General features: G+C 43.3%; 1 protein-coding gene across 1 annotated transcript in view; it reads right to left on the bottom strand.

Moving 5' to 3' along the window:
• The window catches only part of LOC148828601 (mastermind-like domain-containing protein 1), a 122,915-nt gene that overhangs the window by 35,222 nt on the left and 64,861 nt on the right, over nt 1-22,832 (bottom strand). The window contains exon 2 of the mRNA XM_088924582.1: nt 16,113-17,771. Within this exon, the coding sequence (XP_088780708.1) occupies nt 16,113-17,771 (1,659 nt within the window). The remainder of the gene's footprint in view (nt 1-16,112; nt 17,772-22,832) is intronic.

Genomic DNA, 22,832 nt, shown 5'->3' on the forward strand with positions numbered 1-22,832 from the left:
GCTGAATGGCCCACACGTTCATCACCTTATCTCTGGCACTTATGCTTCTATCAAGTGAGAGTTTATGGACTTCTCCGGACAAGATAGGCCTTTTGTTAATAACGCCACTAATGTGCCTAGGAGACAAGAAAAATGAATCAGGCACTCCAACACGGTCAGCGTCTCATGTGAGCATACATGCTACTGGGTCTGTCAAGATTTAAAGCCATGAGCACTTACATCCACTTTCAGCTCAGGTTAATGTAGCTTGAGTTCTCCAGCCCAGATTGCCAGTCTGTAGATGACTGACACACTTCCTGAGCCTTGAGGTGCAGCAGTGATGTGCTGGGTGCCTGAATGCTGTGGTCCTGCCACACTGGGCCACATCAAGCCACCACTCAATGTTCATTCTCCTAGGAGCACCAAGGGACTCATGAAAGGCTTGATTCAGCTGCATTCTGGAGACAGGAGTCAAACCCATTTTAAAATGAGTATTCTTGGCAGGAGACCACACACCACAACCTAATTTGCTTCATTATTGTTTTTTTTTTCATTTCTTCATTGTTCTTTAAGAAAAAACTTGTAAAATTGAACACAGGGGAAAACGTCGATTCTTATTCCATTTCATACATATTGCAGTTAATTAATAAGCAAGTTATTGAGTCTTCATTGCTATTCTGTCTCATTCATTGAGATTCATGTGAGGATATTGCCCTATTCGTTAGTTGTCTAAGAATTGAGAGGGAGAATGTCTGGATCATGTTGTTGTCAACATTTGTTTACGATCAACATATAAGGTTAAAATTCAAATCACCTGTCACTCACATTCTTGGTTGTGACTGACATAGAAGCTTATCCTTTTCTCCTGTTAGCAAAGACAGAGTGTGTCCAGCATTTTAAACATCAAAGATACTATCTGAATCTGTTAATGTGCTGGCTTTTGGTAATGGTCTTAACTTTACGGGAGAAAAGCCCTCCAGTTGTAGTTCGGCCGTTTCGCCACCAGCCAACCCCCCCTCCTGAAAGATGACTCTCAGGTGAATCAAACACACTTGCAATCCACACAGCCCTGAGCCAAATGCACAACCAGCTCATTTCTGAATTATGCTGAGACCAGCGGGTTTTCTGAATTCCTCCACTGTTAAGGCTCACAAGTCTGTAATTAAGAGCAGGGGAAGAGCAGAGACAGACTCCCCAACGATAATTTTATATATGCAGAGCAAGTGTGGGAAAGCCAGTGAATGTGGACAGTACAGGAAGTGACAAGAGGGCAGCCTCTCTCTGCGGTGTGTGTGGCTCAGGAGATGCACAGACAGACCTACAATGGTGAAAGGGCATCTTGACATTGAGGAGGAGGAGGAGGTGTGTTCCAGAGGGGAGATCAGCACCATGTGGTTATTAGGCACTTTATTAAACAGGCACCAGAGGACACTGGCTCAGTCATCAGGGCAGCCAGCAGTTAGCCCAGCAGAGCTGTCTGGATCACTGTCGGTCTGGACTGGATCGTGTCGGAACACAGCTGGGAACAGGGGGTCCCCTCCTGGGCAGGACTGAACCTCTCAGGGGCACTATTTGTGACAAGTATCTAATTACACTGCGTGTCAGCAGGCACCTTTAAGAAATAATACAGTCGCATTACAACAGGAAAACAGTGGAAAACCCCCAGCCTCACAATGCAGTTTCACCCTGCAATTCTACAAAACCTTAAAATGCCTATTTCACAGGTGCAAGACCTCAACTCTGGATTCCTCAAACAGACAAAAATCAGGAATTTTTCCGAAATCCAGATGCAATACAATAACATACAAATAATCCTGTATGTGTTGCAGAGTTTACACGCCAAAACATTTCACTCTTGGTAGCAGTTTTACCCATGGATGTACACTATCTGCAGTGTGCTCAGACATTCACAGAGCAAGCATCCCTGACGTGACTCATTTCACGACACAAGACTTCAGAGAAACTGGAACAAGCCTGTTCATGGAGCATATAATAATGCTGGCTGTGGGGCACATTTGGAGAAGATAAGATAAGATCTCTTTATTGGCCATATACAATTTCTTGTATTAGGCCCAACGGAGTAGGATTCTTCTGCCAGCTGCAGGATACAAGCTGGCAACCTTCCAGCCACAGGCGCAGATCCTTAGCCACAAAGCCACCACACCTCCCCATAGGGATACAGTACAGATACAGTACCGCCCGAAGAGATGCAGTACTGTAGCTTCTGGATTCCAGGTTTTGAGTTCCAGAGGAGCTGGAAGGACAGCGTTCCTTCATTGGTGGCAAATACAAGTGAAGACTGGGCCCTCGCGTTTCATTTGCAGGAGGTAGCGGGGGTGTTTGGGAGATTGCATGCTGGAATGGTGAGAAGGGTGGGACAATAGGCACATTTAATCCTCCTCCTTTCTAGAGCCAAGGCACTAACTCAAAAGAAAGGCAGAAGGGATTCTTTCAGAATCAAAGCACACAGTCAGAGGACACAGTCTTAGTGCCTGGTCAATACTTATTATGTGACTTATCAATGAGCTAATACATTCAGGCTTTGAACCTAATTCTGAAGTTATTTTACAATTAAGTACAATGGGCTGTTCTTATTAATTGTTTTCCATGCTTCATTCCCCAGACATTCTAAAATGATGAAGGAAAGCTTGAATTGCCTTGTAGGGCCTGTAAAACTGGCATCCTGAAAGATTTGTGTGACACCTGACAGCCTCACTGTGCAGTGTTCTTATTAAGAGCAAACAGGTGTGGACCCAGTCTAGCAGAAAACAGTTTTGTGCTCATTAACAGACACCCTTTCATCTGCAACAATTGTCTAGTGTTATTTCGTTGTAAAACCTTACTTTGAATCGATTCATTCAGGGAAGGAAAGGACATTCAGCATTACCAGTGGAAAAGAAGAACTACAGTCAACTGTATTTCATCACCTTCTGTCCTGAGCAGACCAGAACAGCCTGTGAAGTATTGCAGAGTCGAGACTTGGTTGACTTCAAAATCCAGCATATGCAGCTCCAAAGGGTTACAAAATGGATTCTGGTGTGACAAAGACACACTTTTAAACAACTCTGCAGCCCAGTGCTTTGTGTTAAATGGTGGCAGTGTTACTGATAAAGTCATCCCTTGCAGATGGCACCACTCTTTTTGATAACACAAATGCCTTCAGAACCATTTCACAGTACCAGACACCAAGGGAAGTGTACAAGTGTAGTAGCGTATTCAGAGACTTACAGGTGTAACAAAGGGGGTTATCATTATAGTTAAAATTATTCAATTTTCCAAGCTAATGAGAGCTCTTGTCCCAGGAAGACTTAGTAGCTTCCCTCTGGAATCTGGGAGTTAACAACTCCAACCGGCTCCACTTCCACAAACTAACACTGGTGTGGCAAGACCGAAGGTCCCCTCTGCACAACCACACTGGCTGCTGGGCCAGTGTGTAAACTCTCAAGAACATGCAGGCTATACTAGATGAAAGCTGGAAGACATCATGTACAGATGGAGGGAGCCGTTGGATCTTTCTCCACTCTTATCCTCGATTTAGTTGAGTTTTTGAAGAGCCTCTTTTGCTAAAAAATGCTACAGACAGCATGCATGATGAAAGAAGCTATCCAAGAAGCATCACAAAGAGGCTGCCCAAGGTCATGGTGCCTGAAAAACTATGTAGGTTTTTGAAAGAACAGGCAAGTAAAATCAGAAAAGGTGACTACGTTCTCATTAATGTTTCTTTTTGAGCATTAACATTATGGCTTTCAATTTCTTATGTTATAGAAGTGGCCTAAAAAACAAAACAGCACACCAAAGTTGCCCAGTTTTGTGTGAGGAGCTTATAGTCTGGAGTGTGGAGTTCTGAGAGAATTTGTGCTGCTTTCGAGAAACTGAAACAGCAGGAGTCTCGCTCATTTGGACATCCACTGCAAAGCACTCATGATTCATGATGTAGGGGTGACCAGCTTCAGAAAATTAGTGCTGTGGGTCGGCAGAGGACAAGGCTGCGACTGCCCTTCCTGGTGTTGATTTTGGTGTGGTGGGCTGGATGGGGTCATAAATTTAATTAACTGGCTCCCTCACTTTGAGCCTCCAGGTCAGGACACAGAGGTGGGAAAGGAAAAAAAAAGAGGCAGTTTCAAGGTATTTTTGATCGTGAGCCCAGTAACATGTTGGCACATACTCCTCACCAGACCCGGCAGCTTCAGAAGGGGTGGCAGTGCCTTTCTGAACTCTCCAAGAGCCACTGACTCACTCTGTGTACACAACTGCAGGTTTGTTGCTGGGACAACGGAAAAACTCAGCTTCCTCTGGAAAGCTGCAGAGCCCAGTCCCGGGCAACAAGGGTTATTTGGGTTCACTCATTAATCTTTCACTTGGGCTCTGTGCAACACTGAAACTTTGGTGATAAGGCTTACACCAGCCTGGTCGGGCACCGAGAATGGGATTTGATTTTCAGAATTATTTAATTCTGTAAAGGCTTCCAACTTGCTGTCATGTCTTTATAACAGTAGGAGCAGATAAGGCTGGTAAGTTTGTTAAAGGTTAGATTACAATGCGCTATATATTCCACAAACCAGATATTACATTTTTTAGATGACGGATAATGAGCTGAAAAGACCTCTTTCGTTTAAACGGTTTTACTGATAATGTAAGTCAAACGTTTATTGGTTAAATTCACAGCAAGTCACGCTTGGACTTCTGCATTTTATGTGACAATGCAGGTTAGACTTAAGCATAATGCTACAAAGAAGAGCTTTCTAGATCCAAGCACGAGCTAAATAGCCTTTTTACTTGGCTTTAAGTATGAAAAAAACATTTTCTTTACTTAAAAGCCCCCTTAACACTATTGATTCAAGGCAGCTCTCTTTCTTTTTCAGCACACCTTCTCTCTCTCTCTCTAAATGCAGATAAAACTGATAATCTTGTGTTGCTCGGTGACTGGTGTGCCGCAGCTCCAGAGCAGAGTGAGAAACCCCAGCCTCAGCATTTTCAGGAGAAGAAAAGGGAGAGAAGAGAAAGAGAGAAACAGCACACAAAGGGCCCTGTCTGTGAGCCTCTTTCACAGCTGCACAGCCCCTCGTTACCAGTTCTCTCCTAGTCGTGCCACACTGCCCCAGGGGAGGAGGAGAGCTCAGTCACAACAAGACGGGGAAGGCAAACAGGCAGGAAAAGAGTCTAACTTCAGACTGAAACTGCCCCCGTGGGGTGCCGGCTGCACCAGCTTCTCAAGTCCCTGTGAAAATCAACGTGCCACCTGTAGAAAACACTGGCATTGTCTCAGCTCCTAGGGCTCAAGCTCCACAGACATGCAATGTGAATTTCCCAGGTTCAGATCACAGCGGATGGTTACCAGTTTCAGACAGCCAGCACCTTGACCCATTAGTCTAAACAGGGAAAGGTCTGGATTTAACAAAAAGCATCAAATAATGTTGTTATGGCATCAGATTGGTTAGCATTGCTACTTCACATTGCTGGGGCCCTGGGTTGAATGCTGGACCGTTTGTGTGGAGTTTGTATGTTCTTTCTGTGTTTGAGTGGGTTTCCTCCTGGTAATTGGGTTTCCTCTCAAAGACATACTGGTAGGTTAGTTGACATCTGGAAAATTGGCCCTGGTGCGAGTGTGTGGGTTTGTGTCTGTGGGTGCCCTGCGACAGACTGGCATCTTGTTCAGAGTGTATCTTACTTTGTGCCCATTACTGCCAGGTTAGACTCTGGCTCCCCTGCATTAGAAAACGGACGGACTGATGAATAACGTTGCTGTCAAAATAACTTTGTAAATGCTTTCATCCTTTAATATTTTCACTCATACTACACAGCAGTATACTATACAACATTAAGGGGAGCTTTCAAAGTTTTTTTTTGTTGCTTTTTTTAAAAAGGGATTCTCTTATGAACACAATGCTAGATATAAGTGAGCAATCTAAACTAGAGGTTAAGGATTTGTGGCTGTAATTTATAAGCAGTAAAAACCAGAGTAGTAAAGGAGGTGTTCTGTGACAGGTGCAATGACACTGGAGGCAAAAATGTGTGTTACTAGTTTGAGGTGCTAGGCATTCTTAACTCACACTGGAAACCACGGTTCCTGGGCCTTTGTTGTTCTTCAAGTATCCAAAAGTTATCCACAAGAGAAATATGGGCAGGCTAACAACTTCAATCTGATCCATTTTCTACAGCCATTTCATCCTAGAGCAGGTCACAGTGAATCACAGCCTAACGTGACAAACACAGGATAGACGCCATCACAGACTGTCTATCGCAGACACAACAGAAACACGTGCAAGGCCAATTCAGAGAAGCCAACTGAGCTGGCCCGCATGTCTTTGGGAAAATGGGGGGAAAAAAAAACAGGGCATCCAGAGAAAACCCACAAAACCATGGGATATCATGCAAACTCCACAGAGAAGGTGCCCTGGTCCCTAACCAAACACCGGAACCAAGAGCTGTGAGGCTGCAATACTAACTGCCAAAACCCTGTGCTGCCCTATGGCTTATATGACCACATGAAAATTATATGAAAAGTACAAGAAACATAGTACGAACGTTTAGGAATTCAAACAGAAAGCACAATGCTTCAATACATAGAAGGGAGATTCTGACATGCTAGAAAGAAAACCTGCTTGGTAAGTTTTCTGTACTTGACCTGCAATCTGGTGCATCACTATTTCCATTTTGGACAGGCCTTCCAAGCCCCAGGATGGTGTTACTGTCCGGCCATGAGCACTGTCCTCCATTTCCAGAAAAGCACTAAGATGTCGGTGCTGGTTGTGCGCAGGACGAGAGTGGGGAAACAAGCAGGTCTTTAGCCTGGATTTTAATGACAGACGGAGCCGGCAGTGCCTCTGCCTGGAGACTGGGAGAGCCCCAGCAGTGTTGCGGTGTGTCTGAGAGGCCTGCCTCACTGTGTCAGAGGTGGTAATTGCGAGGCTGATTGGTGTTTTGTCTTGCTGTCTGTTTATGAAATTGTCAGCAGTAAAAGAAACCGCAGTGCTCTGAGCGCGCACACTCCCCTCGACGAAAACACATAAACAGACACCAGAGCAGCTCCGCAGATTTGATTAATTAGCACAGAGAAAAACACAAAGCGGGTGAAATCAAGTCGACAGATGTGATGCTTGTTTGAGCCAAGCTATTTCCATTAAGGTCCCTCAAACTCTGGCTTTACAAGTGCCATAATCATGTTGGCTAACTTTTTGCCTAGCTGTTTTGTGTGTGTTTGGCTTCCAAATTGAACTATTTGAGCAAATAAACGACAGGCAATACAAAGTTAATTATAGCTTCAGTGACTGAACAGAGTGATTTCCTTTGTGTTTGACAGTCAAGGTTCAAATCTCACATTCCTAACCCGATTGTGCTGGATTAGTAAACTATGACTGTGCTGAAGTGTTTCTTTAAGAACGTGCGGAGCTGTTGAGGAAGTTAACAGATGAAAGGGAAACAAACAAGGAAAGATTTGCCAATCTGCAAATTTCATCTGACAACTGCACGGGATTCTCATTGTGTTTTCATACCAGGCACTTTCATTATTTAAGAGTTGTTTTAAATCAAAATATGTTATCAGGCTGTTCTAAATCTGCCTACCCACCTCAATGAGATGACACCAAAAACTTTTATCAGCAGCTCCAAACTCCCCCATCTCCTTCTGCTACAAGACAGATCACAAGCATCTTCTCTGAATCGTTCTGATCGGATGTCATCTTATTTTGCTGGAACCCTGCAAGTGTATTGTAGTTGACCTCTAGGATCCTGGAAGCTTTGTCAACTTACTGCAGCTTGTTTGCTCACCAGTGTAGCTAAAAGCTATTCTTCTACTTGTATACAAGTTTGGTTTTTAATTACGTGATAACAAGCCATTAAAGGTAAAACAACTGTATTAACGGTGAGCCTGTTTTGATAAAAAGCACCAGACAAGACATGTTATTTATTAAACGCTATCTTTGCGCTACTGACTTAATTTTAAATACTCCATATCAATCTACCTTTATTTAAACATACAATGCACCTAGACTATAACAAATATTAATGTCTCAAGAGCTACACTTAATTATTCCTGTAGCACATTTAGCTATTCATAATTCATAAACCTACAGCACCATTACTTATTCAGACAATCTACCTAGACAATTTATAGCATCAATATATTTAAACTAAAGTACCTATGCTTTATTATGTACTGTACAATACCATATCTATATATATATCTCTCTTGATTTTTCAGAATTTCCAATCATTGTATTTCTCTCACACATTTACTCAGGGTTCAAAATTTATTGGTAAGGGTGCCGGCTGCTGGTTAAATGAACACTGGAAGGTTTTCTGTCCAGTGAACTCTCATGTACAGGAATTGTGCTCATGTGGTTTTTAAAAATCTAGTAAAATCCCTTCAAGGGAACTGCTGTCCCATTACGTAAAAGATGGGACCTGCGGTATTCTTAAGAACCAACACTCTCTCTTCTCCCTCTCTGGTGCGCTGCTAATGCTGTTGCTGCTGCTGGGAAATACACTTTCAGTTCCTTGCTGACTTTCTTAGGCTTTCCCATTTTGTTATTTGGTTTTTCTTTTTTTTTTCCTTCTTCTTCAATGCCTGTTCTCCCTTTCACAGAGCTTGAAGAGAGGCGAGCCTGGCTGTGCAAAACTGTGTCATTACCATGGAAAAAGCAGTGACTCTGCATTTCGAACATATAAAAAGCCCGAGTTCTCAGCTGCACAATGGTTCGTTTTTTGCTTCCTGCCGAGAGAGGGACTGGGGAGGTAGTGCAATTCTGTGTATTACTAACACAGAGACGGGGTTATACGAGGTTTCATTCAGAGGATGAGCAGGTTACAGTACTTCCTGTTTACTTGAAACACAACCTCAGCCACCCACGCTGCCACATCTCGTTCCAAAACACCCTTGGAAAAAAAAAGACTCTCGCAAAGCTGCAGCTGAATGCCAGAAGAGAAAGTGTTGCTCTAGAATATCATTAATATTTTATAGTAACTACATAATTCTCTCCCAATTACAGCAGAGCTGGAACTGAAAAATTAAACCAGACAAACATACCCAACATCTTATTTAAAATGGCTTTTTATGCGAGCTATTGCAAATTGCACTGGATGTAGTAGCAGTAATTACACTAGGAATTAAGAAATAAACACAATTAAAACTGCTAACACATCCACCTTTTTCTTGTGTCCTGTGTCAGATGGTTTAAATGGATAGCATCCTTAGAGGTTTATAGGTACAAAATTTATTCCTGGCAGATTCACCTGATTCAATAAAAGCTTTGATTTTGATTTACAGTTGCCAGTTGATTACACTTTATTTCCTTTACAGCTGAGCATTTTATACCCTGAAGACAACACCGTGTAGACATATTATGTGCTTTTGCAACATAATATTTGCTTTTTTTTATTGGATGGCCTGCTTGTCAATCAATTGCCTTCCTTGCAGAAGCTGCTTTTTCAAGGCAGAATTAGCAAGGAAATTAAAACTAGAATTGCCCACAATAGGCTGAGCAGCGAGTATAAACTACAATTCAAAGAGCCAACAATACAAACAGGTGTTTAATAAACAATCCCACTCAAATCAAGATCAAATATGTCCTGACAATTAAATGGAGGGAACACAATTAGGCCCAAAGCATTTTTCTCCTAAATGAAAAGAGAGCACTGGAAGAGGGGGAGGGAGTTGGACATCTTAACTGACCCGGGCCTCCCAATTCTGAGCCATTTTGCCTAACTTCAAAGGCCTACTGCTCCTCACCCTGACTATAAGAGAGAGACCGAACTTGGTTTCAAGAAGAAAAGCCGCCATTATGTTATTCAGGGGGAGAAGGAGGCCCCTCTGGCCTGGAGCCGCCAAGAAGCCAAACTGAAATCCCAGAATTCATTATCCCTTTATTCACTTAATCAAAAGGCGGTTGATCAGCTGAAAAGAGGCTCCTGCCACCCTTCAAACAACTGTCGGCTCCCTCAAAGCCCCAGGTTCTGGCGTTGAAAAGGGCTGCTGCTCTTTGAAACCGAATCTCCCCTCTCCTCCACTGGCGTGCGAGAGACAAAAAAAAAACTTTGCCAAAGTCATTCCTTTCTCCTTTTTTTTCCTCCCCAAAGCCGCGGTAATTAGACAAATAGTACTGGGAGATATTTAAAAGCTGTTTACTCTATTACCATTATAAAAAAAAAACTTAAAAGGGAGAGGGGGGATGGGGCTGGAAAAAAAGGAGTTCCTGAACTAATTGGAATGCTTCAAAAAGAAAAACACACACGCAGCTGCCCAGCCCCCATGCTGTAGTAAAGCTGCTTCTCTGGAATTCTGCTCTCACTTTGGGCTCTTTTGCATTCATTATGGCACTTATTAAAAATCTGTGGAAAAAGCAGAGATTGTTTGCTGTACAGAGGATCAAAGACTTTGGCAAGGAGCTTTTAACCTGCCCCTCAATGGTAAAAGTCAGAGCCAAATTCCTCAAGAATCATACTGGTCTGGACTGTTACGTCAGGGAACAAAATGGTGTTGGCGTTACTGGACACAAGAGGTCACAAAATAACACAAGCCCCGATTCACACAGTTCTTTATGTGGATGTATTCTCCTCTGCCCTTTTCCTTTGGAGTCTGGTCAAAGTGGGCCTTGTTTTTAAGCAGGCGTTCGGTATCTTTCTGCACCATTTTCCCCAAACATAGCTTGAATGCCTGCTTAACATTTCGAATGACTGAAAAATACCAAAAAAACCTGAAGTTGCTAGAATGAAAATATTGCCTTTTTAGCTTGCTTTCTAAAAACTGCATTCAGATTTGAGGAGTATGTGGCTTTTTTGGAGGGAAGCTGGCACTCTGTGTCCCTATCCCTGCTGAGTCCAGAAAGAAGGCACAGAACCCAGCATCTATTTAGAAAACAAAGTGTCTTAGGCTTTGAAGAGAAGGAAATATTCAGCTACTATATTCCTACCACACCTTCTGAAACTGTACTGTACTTAGTCAGAATAGTCAAAGATTACTGCAGTTAGTCAGTTCTTAGTTTGGGAGCAGCCTCCCTGCTCTCACTTCCATTGGAGCGCTAAACTTTCCACAGAACGTAGATTACAAAGGGGTTTTTAAAAGGCCATTGTAGCAACTTTGAGAAGAGGTCTTAAACAAGAAAACGTCTTAAGTGTCCAAGACCTTTTCATTAAGGGTCCAGGTCACAAGTGTGCCTAAAACACTTAAAGTTCAAGCATTTTTACAGAACCTAAAGGATAAACTGCGGTAAATAACAACAAAACCTCTCAACACCAACTGAAAAGCTGATTCATTTAATTTTTCCTGCTCACTACAATTAACTAAGCTTACCTCAGTCACCACGTACCTGCCGAAGAAAGCAAGAGCATTCTGGGACCAACAACACAAACAAGTGCTCGATAATTGGAAACACAAGGGATATAAAGAAATAACAGAAAAAACAGCAGGCACATTGGCCCAAATGCAGAAGCCTGCCTTTGACTTTCTCTGTTAATGTAGTCATTCCTTTGATCACAATATTCTGTTGGAAGTAACTCCACAGCTAACAAGAAGATAATGATATTTTTAATTACACACACCAAATCTAGCATATTTTAGGTGTCTGGCATAACAGCCATAAAACCCGCAACAAACGTGTTTTTAATTTTAAAAAGAATTATTGTAAACCTAAAGAATGATGTAACACCAATCTCTAAATCCAATCAATTAAAAGCTTGTGCTTGTTTGTGGGACTGACAAGCTTCTAGTAACAAAACAGAGGAGGTTGTCTAGGTGAGATAAATCTCAGCGGTTTTCAGCTTCTGTTTCTCCTTTGTGAACTTCATGTTTTAAAGGATGGTTTTTAACACACGGGGTGCTCTGGCTGTTAGTCTTTCACAGTCTCAAAGGGACTTTCATGGTTCCAAGTGAACCATTCAATTTTATGTACAGGTATGTGTGTAGATATACGAACTACACAAACACCTACAAATGCAGACTGAACCGCAGCAATAAAAAAGGACAATATACTTTATTTTTTATTCTTATTTATAGTGGAGGCCCATTTATTCTGCAGGGTATAGATGGTAGAAGTTATCTACAGATACCTTGCAAAAGGATACAACAGGAACCCAACTGGTTTTGAGCCCTTTATCCTCCACTCTAGAGTCCACAACCCTAATCATTAAGTTTTGTATAACTACCCATTTTCATCTAAATGATGAACTCCAAGTTCAACAGAGTTTGCTTGAAAAACGGAAAAAACCCAAAGTATGTTGTTTGAAAAGTTATCGAGAGCCAGTCTTCAGAGTGATTTCAAGGAACCAACTTTGGGGGATTAGTAAAAAACAGTCAATGTGACTTTTAAAAAGGTCTAATCCAAGAGATGGATCTCCTACACATGCTTTAACATTTGATCCAGACATAATGAAGAGGACAGGCCGGAGAGGGCAACAAGGTGTTGTGGAACAGCTGTGGGCATTTTGTGAGGGCAACGATCGCTGGCTGATGATGAACAACTGTCGACTATTCCCGATGCACAAAGCCACACGCCAATCCAGAGATGTGGGTTTACTGGCCCACTGGAGTTTCTGAATAGCCCTCAAAGGCAATTCGCAGATTATCTTGAACCACACTAGCTCCATCCACATACATAGGCATATATATGTAATTATATCGCTAGACAATTTACACATTGCCTTGTTCTACAGATGATTGGGGCAGCAGACAGAGAGAAACAGCCTCCCCTCTTACTTACTTTCGCAACTAAAAGTCATTTTTCCCCAGCGTCCTACAACGGCAGCAGTGATCCGTGTTTTGTGTGCAGCCCCATGGATCGTGTTTCCCAACATTCTCTTTGCATCCCGCTCCAACCCCCCGCCTTCAATGAGACTTGCTCCGAAATTTGCGCACATGTGGATTGTCGTGGCCTTTGGACACCATTAAGCAATCCTCCAGCATGTATGTAACAGATACTGGTCTATTCCACTGGCTAACTTCTTAGGCCAACAGCAGCTGAGTATCTCCGTGCATCTGTGCTAGAGGGAAACACAAAATACAAGGTGCTGAGACTGCAGTGTGTCTGTGTCTCCAGCCTTCAAATTGCAGCCGATATTGATTGTTTCCGGGTGTGTTTAAAATCTAGATTCATCTCCCAAAATTCACCTAGAAACGTTTCTGCTGCGACACAACAAAAATTAGCTCGGTGGTTACAGTAGTACATCTCAGCTTCCCGAAAACTATTCCTTCAGAACAGTCGGGATTTACAGGAAAAGCAAATGAATGTGGCTCTGTTACAAGAACAGTAATCATGCCATTAACTATATCAATCTTTTTTATGTCTAATGCAAGCGACTTATTTTATGGCCTTGTTTGAGGTGAAAATCCTTGGTAATTTTAAGATTATACTGTATTTCAAAGAACCTGCTGACTGGTATATTCCTTTTCTACTCTAATTTAAGAAAAACATTAAACTCCTTTGCAGATTGTGCATTGGTTTCTATGTATCTATGTTTACAGTTTAAGCTAAGAGAGCAGAGGTTCATGGTTCACCATTTACAAAATGATAATGTGTGGATCTACTGTATGTTACTGTGCAGAAGGACAGTATACGTTCTGGTAATTTTGTTTTAATGCCACAAAAGACAAGAGATATTTATGTTAAAGTCCTAGTGATGGCTTTTCTGTATAATGATATGAAAAATAAGTGCGTAAAACACTTTCAAACGCTCCCAACATCAAAAAAGCACAGAAACTTTAGTGAAGCTATTTGGTTACAAACTAAAACAAACTGAAGTGATAAACGCTCTGCTTCTAATTACACTTGTTCTTACAGAAATCATGACTTAGAAATGCACATCAGAGAGCAGCAACTATTTTATCTTTACTTGAGCTTGTTAAAGCTCAATTACTGTGCCTGTAGCTGAACAGAAAACACATAGCTCAATGGACAAGCAGTACCTTGAACACCAGTTTGTGTCATTATTAAAATTCCGCATTAGAGGAAAAAAAAGGGTTTGAACAGTAACGTGGTAGCTTACGGTCTAAACTCCAGCAAAAAATAAAACTCATTCAATAACTTACATATCCCCAGTCATTAAAAATACCAAAACCCCAGACAAAAAAAGGAGACAACAGCATTCTTAGGCTATGAATCAAGAAAAATATTTTGCCAGAGTTAAATATTTTCGACTCCTGAAGTTCTCATGAGGGGAGGGGGTGCGAGTCAGAGCTTGCAGGCACCCATGTTGCTCAGAACCTGACTGAAAGCCACAAAACCGATCGGTAACCATCACCAAAAGAGAATTTTAATTAAAAAGATCAGTCGATAGGAATGTGCTAAGTGGGCAAGTTTCACTGTCCCCCTTCCTCCTCCTCTAACTGCTCCGCACAAAATCAAACCGTTCAAACTCGGGAGACAGCTGTGAGGTCATCCGTTTGGCAGCATCCCCCACAATCCCCTCTTTCCCTCCTCTTGCTGGCAACTCTGAAAGCTTTAGCAAAATAATTAAAGAGTTCCTAGTTCAGAATATGCATGAAAATGGGCGTTCAGATCCAAAACTGGCACAGATGCAAAACTAAATGTGTGATAAAAGCAATTAGACGGTTTATCTCCTGCAAAATAACCCTCTTGTAACTCTGGGTGCTTATTTTGGTTGCCTCGTAAAATACCCAGCATTCTTGGCAGCTTCACTGCTGAAAAGCTTGACAGGGCAAGAGAACAAAAACACATTTTTGCCATGACACTGTATTGGACTTTTTCTCCAGACACAGTGTGTAGTGTGGAAATTAGTGTGCCCTAATGGAAATTTGTTTTAGGGCAGCATTATTTTCCATTTACTTTCAGCAGGTACAGTAAGTGAATGGTGCACAGCATTAAGCACAGTGGTTCGTTGGTGAAGCATGAAGGTCACAGTCAGGGTAACACTGAAGTTCCTCACATCCTCTCTTTCCAATTCAGGAAGGTTTGCTTTTTCAGAAGATTATTTTCTTATAATAATGATTGTTTCAAACAAGAAAAAATAATATGTATATACATGTGATGAACTAGAAATACTTTAGTTGAAGGTAGATTATATAAGCTCCTGTTATTACCATACTATCACTAAAGAACTACTGAAGCCATGGCACTAAACCTTCGGTAAATAACCCCACTTTGTTCTGTATTAAATCTGTTTTAATTTTGTTAAAATGACACTAGCATTATCACAATTGCATCAGATCCCAGACTTTTAGCAAAGGTGGGCCTGGTCAATACCGGAAAGGGAGCCCTCTGAGGATTATGATGTTGCTACTATAAATTGTATAGGTCGACCAGTAGGAGGTGCTCTTCCTTCTGAAACAGTATCTGAAAGCCAGCCCCCCACTTTAGTGACTGGAGACCCTTCACTGTCCCAGGGTGCCCTGGCTAAATTCCACTCTGGACCTGATCAATTAGGCTTCCCTCGACTTCTCCTTTAATTGAATTGAGAAGGCAATTTCTCACCAGTCCCACTAGTCTAGTGTGTATTGGACTTGCTTTTACATAAAAGGGGCAGCACATGAGAGCTAGATTAAGCAGGTCCCCTCAGATAACTGCAGGTGGCTATTTCTCATCGCAAATGAAAAACCTGACATTTTCAGAATTACATTTTGTAAATGAAATGAAGTGTTTCACTTTTAACCAACACAGAACAGCCACCTGTTTTGTTTCCAAAGGACGTTGGTAGCTACACAGTACCAGCAGAAAGGTTTGAAGCCGAGCTGTAGATTATGAACCATACAACAGAACAGTAACAGCACTTTGCACTGTCCCATCTAACCCACAAACTGGCCATCCCCAAGCCCCCTGGTCACTTGGTAAAGAAACTCTTGAGGGATGAACTCAATAAAAACACCACGGTCATGCCAGAGAAAAAGCGGTAGAAAAAAATGCCTGGAATTTCATAAATTCAGGCAACATCGAAAAAGCTTTGTTCCTAGAACACCTAGTAAAGAAATTATTGAAGCAAATGTTTATTGAAGAAGGCATAATCTTGACCGGCCACTGTTTTTTGATGTCTTGTTACTCATTCACGATACTTGCCCAACTGAAAAATTCCACCTACTTGTCTCGGTCAACGAATAAATTGGTTGTTAATTTGTCATCTCTAAGTCTGCTTTCCAAGTTTTGGCCCCTAAAGTGAATCGATCAAAAGGCGTCGGCCCCGCTTGTACTCACTGTTCTGCTGTGCGGCACCAGGCCTCCGGGCTCCAGGCTCCTCTGCATGCGCTGCTGCTGGAGCAGCTGAGGGTGGCTGGCTGAGGGGGCCTGTGGGATTCCCGAGCTCGGCGAATGGGACATGTAGTGGCTCAGCGACGGCTGGCCTGGCCCGCTGGGAATGGACGCCATCTTCTGCGCGGGGGGAGGGTCAGGGTCAAAGTGGCTGAGCGGTTTCGTGTTGTTGAAGGAGAAGGGGTCCTGGCCCATGGCCCCCTTGGTCAGGAGTCCTTGCGGCATCGTGCCAGGTGGAGGAGGAGCCCCCTGGGGTGGAGGTGGCTGCTGCGGTTGGGGTGGCTGTTGGGCCGACTGGCTCTGCTGCTGCTGCTGTTGCATTAGCATGTTGAGGCTGGTGGACTGGCTGGAGGTTATGGCTTTAAAAAGCTGGCTGGACATGGTGGCTCCAGAGCCATTCTGAGGGCTGAAGGAGGGTTGCTGGACAGCTGGGCTGGAAAGCTTGTCTGGCCTGTACGGTGGAGAAGGCCTAGTGCCTGAGGAGGGCATACTGGGCAACAGGTTGGCTTGGGGGCTCTGGATAGTGCCTCCTGTAGGTGCCATGCTGGGCAGGAGGGAATTTTGAGGGCTAAAGGGAGGCTGTGCCAAGGCTGGACTGGCGAGCTTCTCTGGTCTGTAGGGAGGGGAGGGACCTGTGGAAGGTGCAGGAGCCATACTGGAGATGATGGTGCTCTGGGGGCTCTGGATGCTGTTGGCAGGGCTGAATGGCTGCTGGTGTGGTGATGAACTTGACAGTTTCTCACGGTAGGGCGGAGAGGGCCCAGAAGACGGCATGGCTGGCCAGCTTGAGGCCTGGGCCGATGGCTGCTGCGGCGGAGTGGAGATGTGTTTGTTGCTGGCCATCTGCTGCAGCTGCTGGGCCCGGGACACTTCGTGCCAGTTCGTGCCCGGGCGGCTCGACAGGGCTGCAGACAGCATGGGTGAACGCGCTTGGCTCTGAGACTGATTCTGGCTGCTAGATGAGAGGGGAGAAGGGACGGCTTTGGCAGTGTGGGACAGGGAGTAGGGAGGACCAGAAGGAGGAGGTCCGACTTGGGGCGACCCCACTGGAGCCTGACTGAAGCCTGGGGAGAAGTCCTTGCTAGTCAGGTGACTCTCCAAGTGGGACGTCCTATGAGGAGAGCGTTTGGGAGTGCAGTTGTTGTCGGGATGCATAAAGCCGACATTCACCTGATCATCGCTCTTGTTCCCCAGGATCTTTTCAATATCCAGCTCATGAAGGGATGGATCAGGGTTTTTCGTCAGCTCATCCAGGATGTCTTGAAGCTCCTGCTCCACAGAGGGAGCACGGTTGTTCCCATTAGGGTCGAAAGGGGGTAACATGCCCCCATGTCCAGCTGCGCTAGGACTGGGCTTGATGTCGGCACTGGGGGGAACTGAGAAATGGGAGCTTATGCTGTTGCCATTCAATTGATTCCCATCCAAAAGCCCTGAGTGGCCACCTAACCCAGTGCCTGAGGAGTATGAGCCAGAGCCAGGACCCATGGACAACGTGACATCCTCCAGGCAGGGTCTCTTGCTGTTCCCAGGGATCATCCCATCGGAGAGGCCGTTCACTGTGGGTGAGCTGTCATCCGCCAACTTCCTCTTCACTGATCCTTGCAGCTGCAGGAGAAGAAAGGAGTTAAAAATTAAGCATGAGGGAATGGAAAGGAAGCCAAGATATAATGGAGGAAAAATCTCATAACTATATTCCTTCCAGGAGAGAGGGAGACTCTCTCTTTGGAAGTGTGGTCTTGCAGTCATGTTACATACAGTACAAGGTTGCCATTGTTACAATGTGCAGTGGCCAGGAACCACAGTGCTTGTCATTATTCCTCATGACAGCTCCATCCTTTGGACAAGTCAGAACTAGGGACCTGACTGAACTAGGCATTACACTCAGCAAAACCAACTCCAAAAAACATTTCTGCAATCACACCCTTTGATATAGCGGTGAATTATTTCAGTGGCTGATTCCAATTTAGGTGACAAATACACGGTCTCAAAGAGCAGTGAGAACACGACAGGAAAAGAGTTTCTAAAGTGATTTTATTTTTTCATTGTGTCAGAAGAGATTTTTTAATGGAAATTACGGTTTAGACTATTAGGCAAAATTATATTTTTCACAGATAACCTTGTGAATTTACTGAAAAACTATGTATAAGATACAACCCTAGAATTAAGAAGGAGGGATATAATTTGGATGTGTGAAAAGGAAACCTAAGTTATGATTGCAATGCCCCCTTAATGGAAAATATAGATTCTCAAGTACAATATATGTAGAAATTCTGAGGAAGAGATGCTGTAAAAAAGTACCGGTGAAGCAAAATACTTTTGGGCCAAGAGGTCTTTTTTACTTTTAAAACAAAAAAATTATACTTCTTTTTCCAAACTAAGGAATATTAAAAATAACCTCTTTGAGCCTAAGATAAAACTATTCACTTTCAGCTTATACTCCTTGAAATACTGTACAAGGAATTCGGAAAACAACATGGACAGAGGACTTTCCTCTTTGTTCAGGGCCTGTGTTACCATCCAGGCGTCTCGTTAACAGACTCAGGAAAAGCTGGAGGGGGACCAACCAGGCTGTAAGAAATGCAAGAGAACAGCCAGTGCCTGGCAGACAGTTATTACAAGAACTCTAAACAGCTGAAATTCTCCACATTCCACAAGGCTTAGCATCACAAAAAACCTTTTTTATTCTTACGGAACAACTACTTGACAGCATGAATAATTTACAGTACATTCCTCCATGTAAAAAGTGCCTTGCTCTCTTGGGATATTTAATTTCTGGTCTATTTTAAATCATTAGTCACGGCTCTGGGAAGGCATAGGCTAGTTAGCACCTTGTGTTAAAAAACACCTGGTTCCTGAGTGTGTATGAAACCAGGCCTAACTATAATGCCATTATGCCCAGGATGTACAGTATACTATAGCAGCTTCTCTGTGGATAAGTTCCACTACTCCATGGTCAAGTATATAGGAGCATGATGGTTGCAAACAAGAGGAGGCTGTTTGGGTGCATGTAGCTATTCGATCTGAAGATCTCATCCTGCCATTTCTTGAAAGTAGCCAAGGTATCAGCTTCTGCAGCATGGCTGAGTAACTTGTTTCTGACTACCACAGCTTTTTGGCTAAAACAGTTCTCAGATTTTATTGCACTTCTCCACAGAAACGAGAGAAGAACACAAGATAGACCGATATATAAGGATATGACATAAGTCGGTCTGGTTACGTTTTCATGGTATTTTCTGGAGTTTTTCCTGGTGGTCTCAGTATGTTCATTCCATGCATTTACTGTTTAGTTATGGTTTTCCAAATATTTGTGCCATGCTTCCTATGCTTGCTAGACTTTATTCATTCTTTACCATTATATAATAGTCAATTTGCATAAATGTACACCATGTACATATGTCAGAAACCTTCTTAAAAGTTGACACATCCTGAAACTCAGAAAGTGACTGAGTCGACCGAACCACCTTGCGACACTTCCAGCTTAGCATCCCTGGTTCAAAAACATGTTGAGAACAGCTCAACTTCACAGCCCACACTGCACGGTGGAAATGTCTGCTTATGCTTAAACAAGGTTACAGTACGTTATAAACAGCAATATGATGCTACATCAAATGTCTCCTTGGAATAGCTTTAATAACTGTTTATAAGTAGTTTAACATTTCAGCACTGAGCTGGATAATGAAATTGTAAGCTTTTGGTATAATAACACAGGCATCTGCACAAACAAATACACTGGTGGCTTCTGGAAATGAGAATCCTTCTGCGCCACAGAGCATCTTATTCATTTTCTTCTGCCCAAATGCTATTATATTTTTTTAAAATCTGTACAAAAACAACTTGTCCAGTTTGCAAACACTACACAATGAATAAATTATATTTCTTAAAAAAATATGCAGTTACATGTTGTATTTCCAATCGTATATGAGGAGGTTCTACAAATAATTCAATGCAGAGACAGACCTGTTCACAGTGAAGAGGGTACTATTCAATGTACCTGTAAAAATAATGTTGGGAGCATCCTGACTGACTCCACCAGTCCAAGAGCTCACTCGAGTGCAGGTTGTACTTTATGATCCAGGTGCTATGGGTTCGAACTCTACTCATGGTACTAACTGACTGTTACATTTACTATGCAGCCCTATGGTGCCATTAGTGAGGGATGGTGGTGCTGTGGTGCTAATGACATGTTAAAAGATGAGCCCTGGAAGAGACTTTTCGTTTTCCCGTGTGCAGTTGTGGGTTTTGCAATTGCGAGTCGAGACATGAAAAACACAACTGGCCAAAATTCCACTTTTCCAATTCCAAGAGTGGGTGAGTATGACAAAAACAAATTAAAATAAATTATTTGGAGAAAGAATAAACAGTTTCAACATCTGTGCACTAGTTATCACATCAAATAAGTTGAAGCATTTTCTAATATTGCCTTGCTTCAGGACTTAACAGCAACTCCTTTCTTCATATTTCCAATGGAAACTCGCCATGAAGAGGTTGCCAATGTATGATTGGAAATTCAGATGGTCTATAACAGGGTTCTCCAATCGTGCTCCTCAAGAGATGGTGTTCTTCAATTGGTCGTTTCAAGCCCATAATAACCAGACTAAAGTACTTAGGAGAGGGCTGGAATGAAAACTTGCAAGCATTAATCCTCCCTTCAGGAAGGCTAGGACTGAAGAACCCTAATCTAGAAGCTTCCTCTGTTAAAAGCTACAATAGATTTTTCGTTTCTGTTTTAGGTATGGCTGATTCCCTTGGTGTTTGATCTCAGTAGACACCGACTGCATATTTTCTCACACACGTTCTCAGGGGTGTTGTGAAAATCCGACACAGGGAGGCGCAGACAGCTTACAGGACGTTACACCTCTCCAGATCCTTGGCTCACACCAGGGACTGGTCTCCCTGGATGGATTTTCTGTTAACCTGTCACACCAGCCACTCTGGATGTGTGTTAAAACACCATGGGAGTGAGAAGGGATAAAGGGAAATATGCCCCAACTTGCTTACAAAAGCCGAACTGAAAGTTCCCAGAGAATTCTGTCTTAAATCCAAGATGTTTCCCTGTTGGGGATGAACATCATTGTTCCACACATTAAACAGCTTAAAGAAGTGTTCGTCTTTGTAGGGCATCTGGTGCAGACCCCACAGTCAAAACCTTACCATTTTTAGGATGTTTTGGACAACAAAAGCATATTTGTGAGTTGAGTGTAAATTTCATAAACTAATACTCCTCACAGAAGACAGATACTGGGATAGTTCTTTTATTTTTATATGCCCTTCATATACTTTTCATTGTAAAAAGTGGTGAAACTGTCAAAATCCTAGTCATTCAGTTGCAGCATATGCCCATACTGTATTTCCAAGTCTGTTCAAGTGTCTCTAAAGGCACCTCCTGTGCTTCTCTCTCCTCTCAGTCTGGGTTTTCGTGTAACCGATGTGTGGTGATGTGTGGTGTCGTCATGACACTGTGACTGGACTTGGGAGAAAGCTGCATCCTCAGGTAACGCACATCGACAATGTGCTGCAGAATCTAGTATGATGAGCAACGGCCAAGGGGAAACGAACCAAGCCACTGACCAGCTGAACAGTGGCACCTTTAATGCCACCGTACCAGAGCCACAGTGACTCACTGGGAGAGCATGCGACTCCCCCGCCAGATCAGATGCCAGTCGACCACAGGGATCACCCCCATTTACACAGTGGGGTGGACCAGAGCTACTTGGGTAAAGCACCTCAACTCAATGCACAACAGCAGTGTCTGGAGCAGAGACTCAAACCCACAACCTGTCCAACATATGTCCAAAGCCCTACCTACTACACTGTGCTTCCTCTTACATGAACAATACAATCTATCAAATATGATTGTTTTCTATTTCTATAACTTCATTGTCAAATTCCTGTTCACAATACTCCTCTGCGTTTTTTCATCACATTTGGATTTTCCAACACAGATTAACGGCAACAAATCTGTTTTAAAAAAAGGGGGGGGCAGAGCGGTGGCTCTGTGGCTAAGGATCTGCGTCTGTGGCTGGAAGGTTGCCGGTCCAAATCCCATGGCTGGCAGAGGAATCCTACTCTGTTGGGCTCCTGAGCAAGGCCCTTACCCCCAGCTGCTCCAGGGGCACTGTACAATGGCTGATCCTGTGCTCTGACCCCAAACGTCTCTCTGTCTGTGTGTCTGTATCTCATGAAGAGCAAGCTGGGGTATGCAAAAAAGACAAATTCCTAATGCTAGAAAATGTATATGGCTAATAAAGTGATCTTATCTTATCTTACAATGGCTTAACTGAATTCCTGGATCTCTGCATGTTAAAGTGTCTCCGAAGGCACACACACACACAATACTCCTGTACCGTACAGATTTACACACACGAGGCCAGCTAAGAAGGCCACTCCCTTCCAGTTTACATATCCTTGTTTCTGTCCTTTCCAGGCCTCAGTGGTTTTATGAGGAATGCACACTGGTTCTCTACCTCCTCATTAAGCTATGAGAAGGTAAACAGTAGTGCAGGCCAGGCGGCTCTATCCTGAGAGGAGTACAACCGGCGCAGGCAGCTGGCCTCTGGTGGCTGTGGTGTGGGGGCAGTCGCCTGCCTGGTGGTTTACCAAAGAGTAGCCTTTTTTTTAAGGGCAGAAGTAACACCATGTATGTGTGCTGTGCCGCATTTCACCCAT

Source organism: Atractosteus spatula, chromosome 9 (assembly GCF_055471065.1).
Source record: "Atractosteus spatula isolate fAtrSpa1 chromosome 9, fAtrSpa1.hap1, whole genome shotgun sequence".
Classification (NCBI taxonomy): domain Eukaryota; kingdom Metazoa; phylum Chordata; class Actinopteri; order Semionotiformes; family Lepisosteidae; genus Atractosteus; species Atractosteus spatula.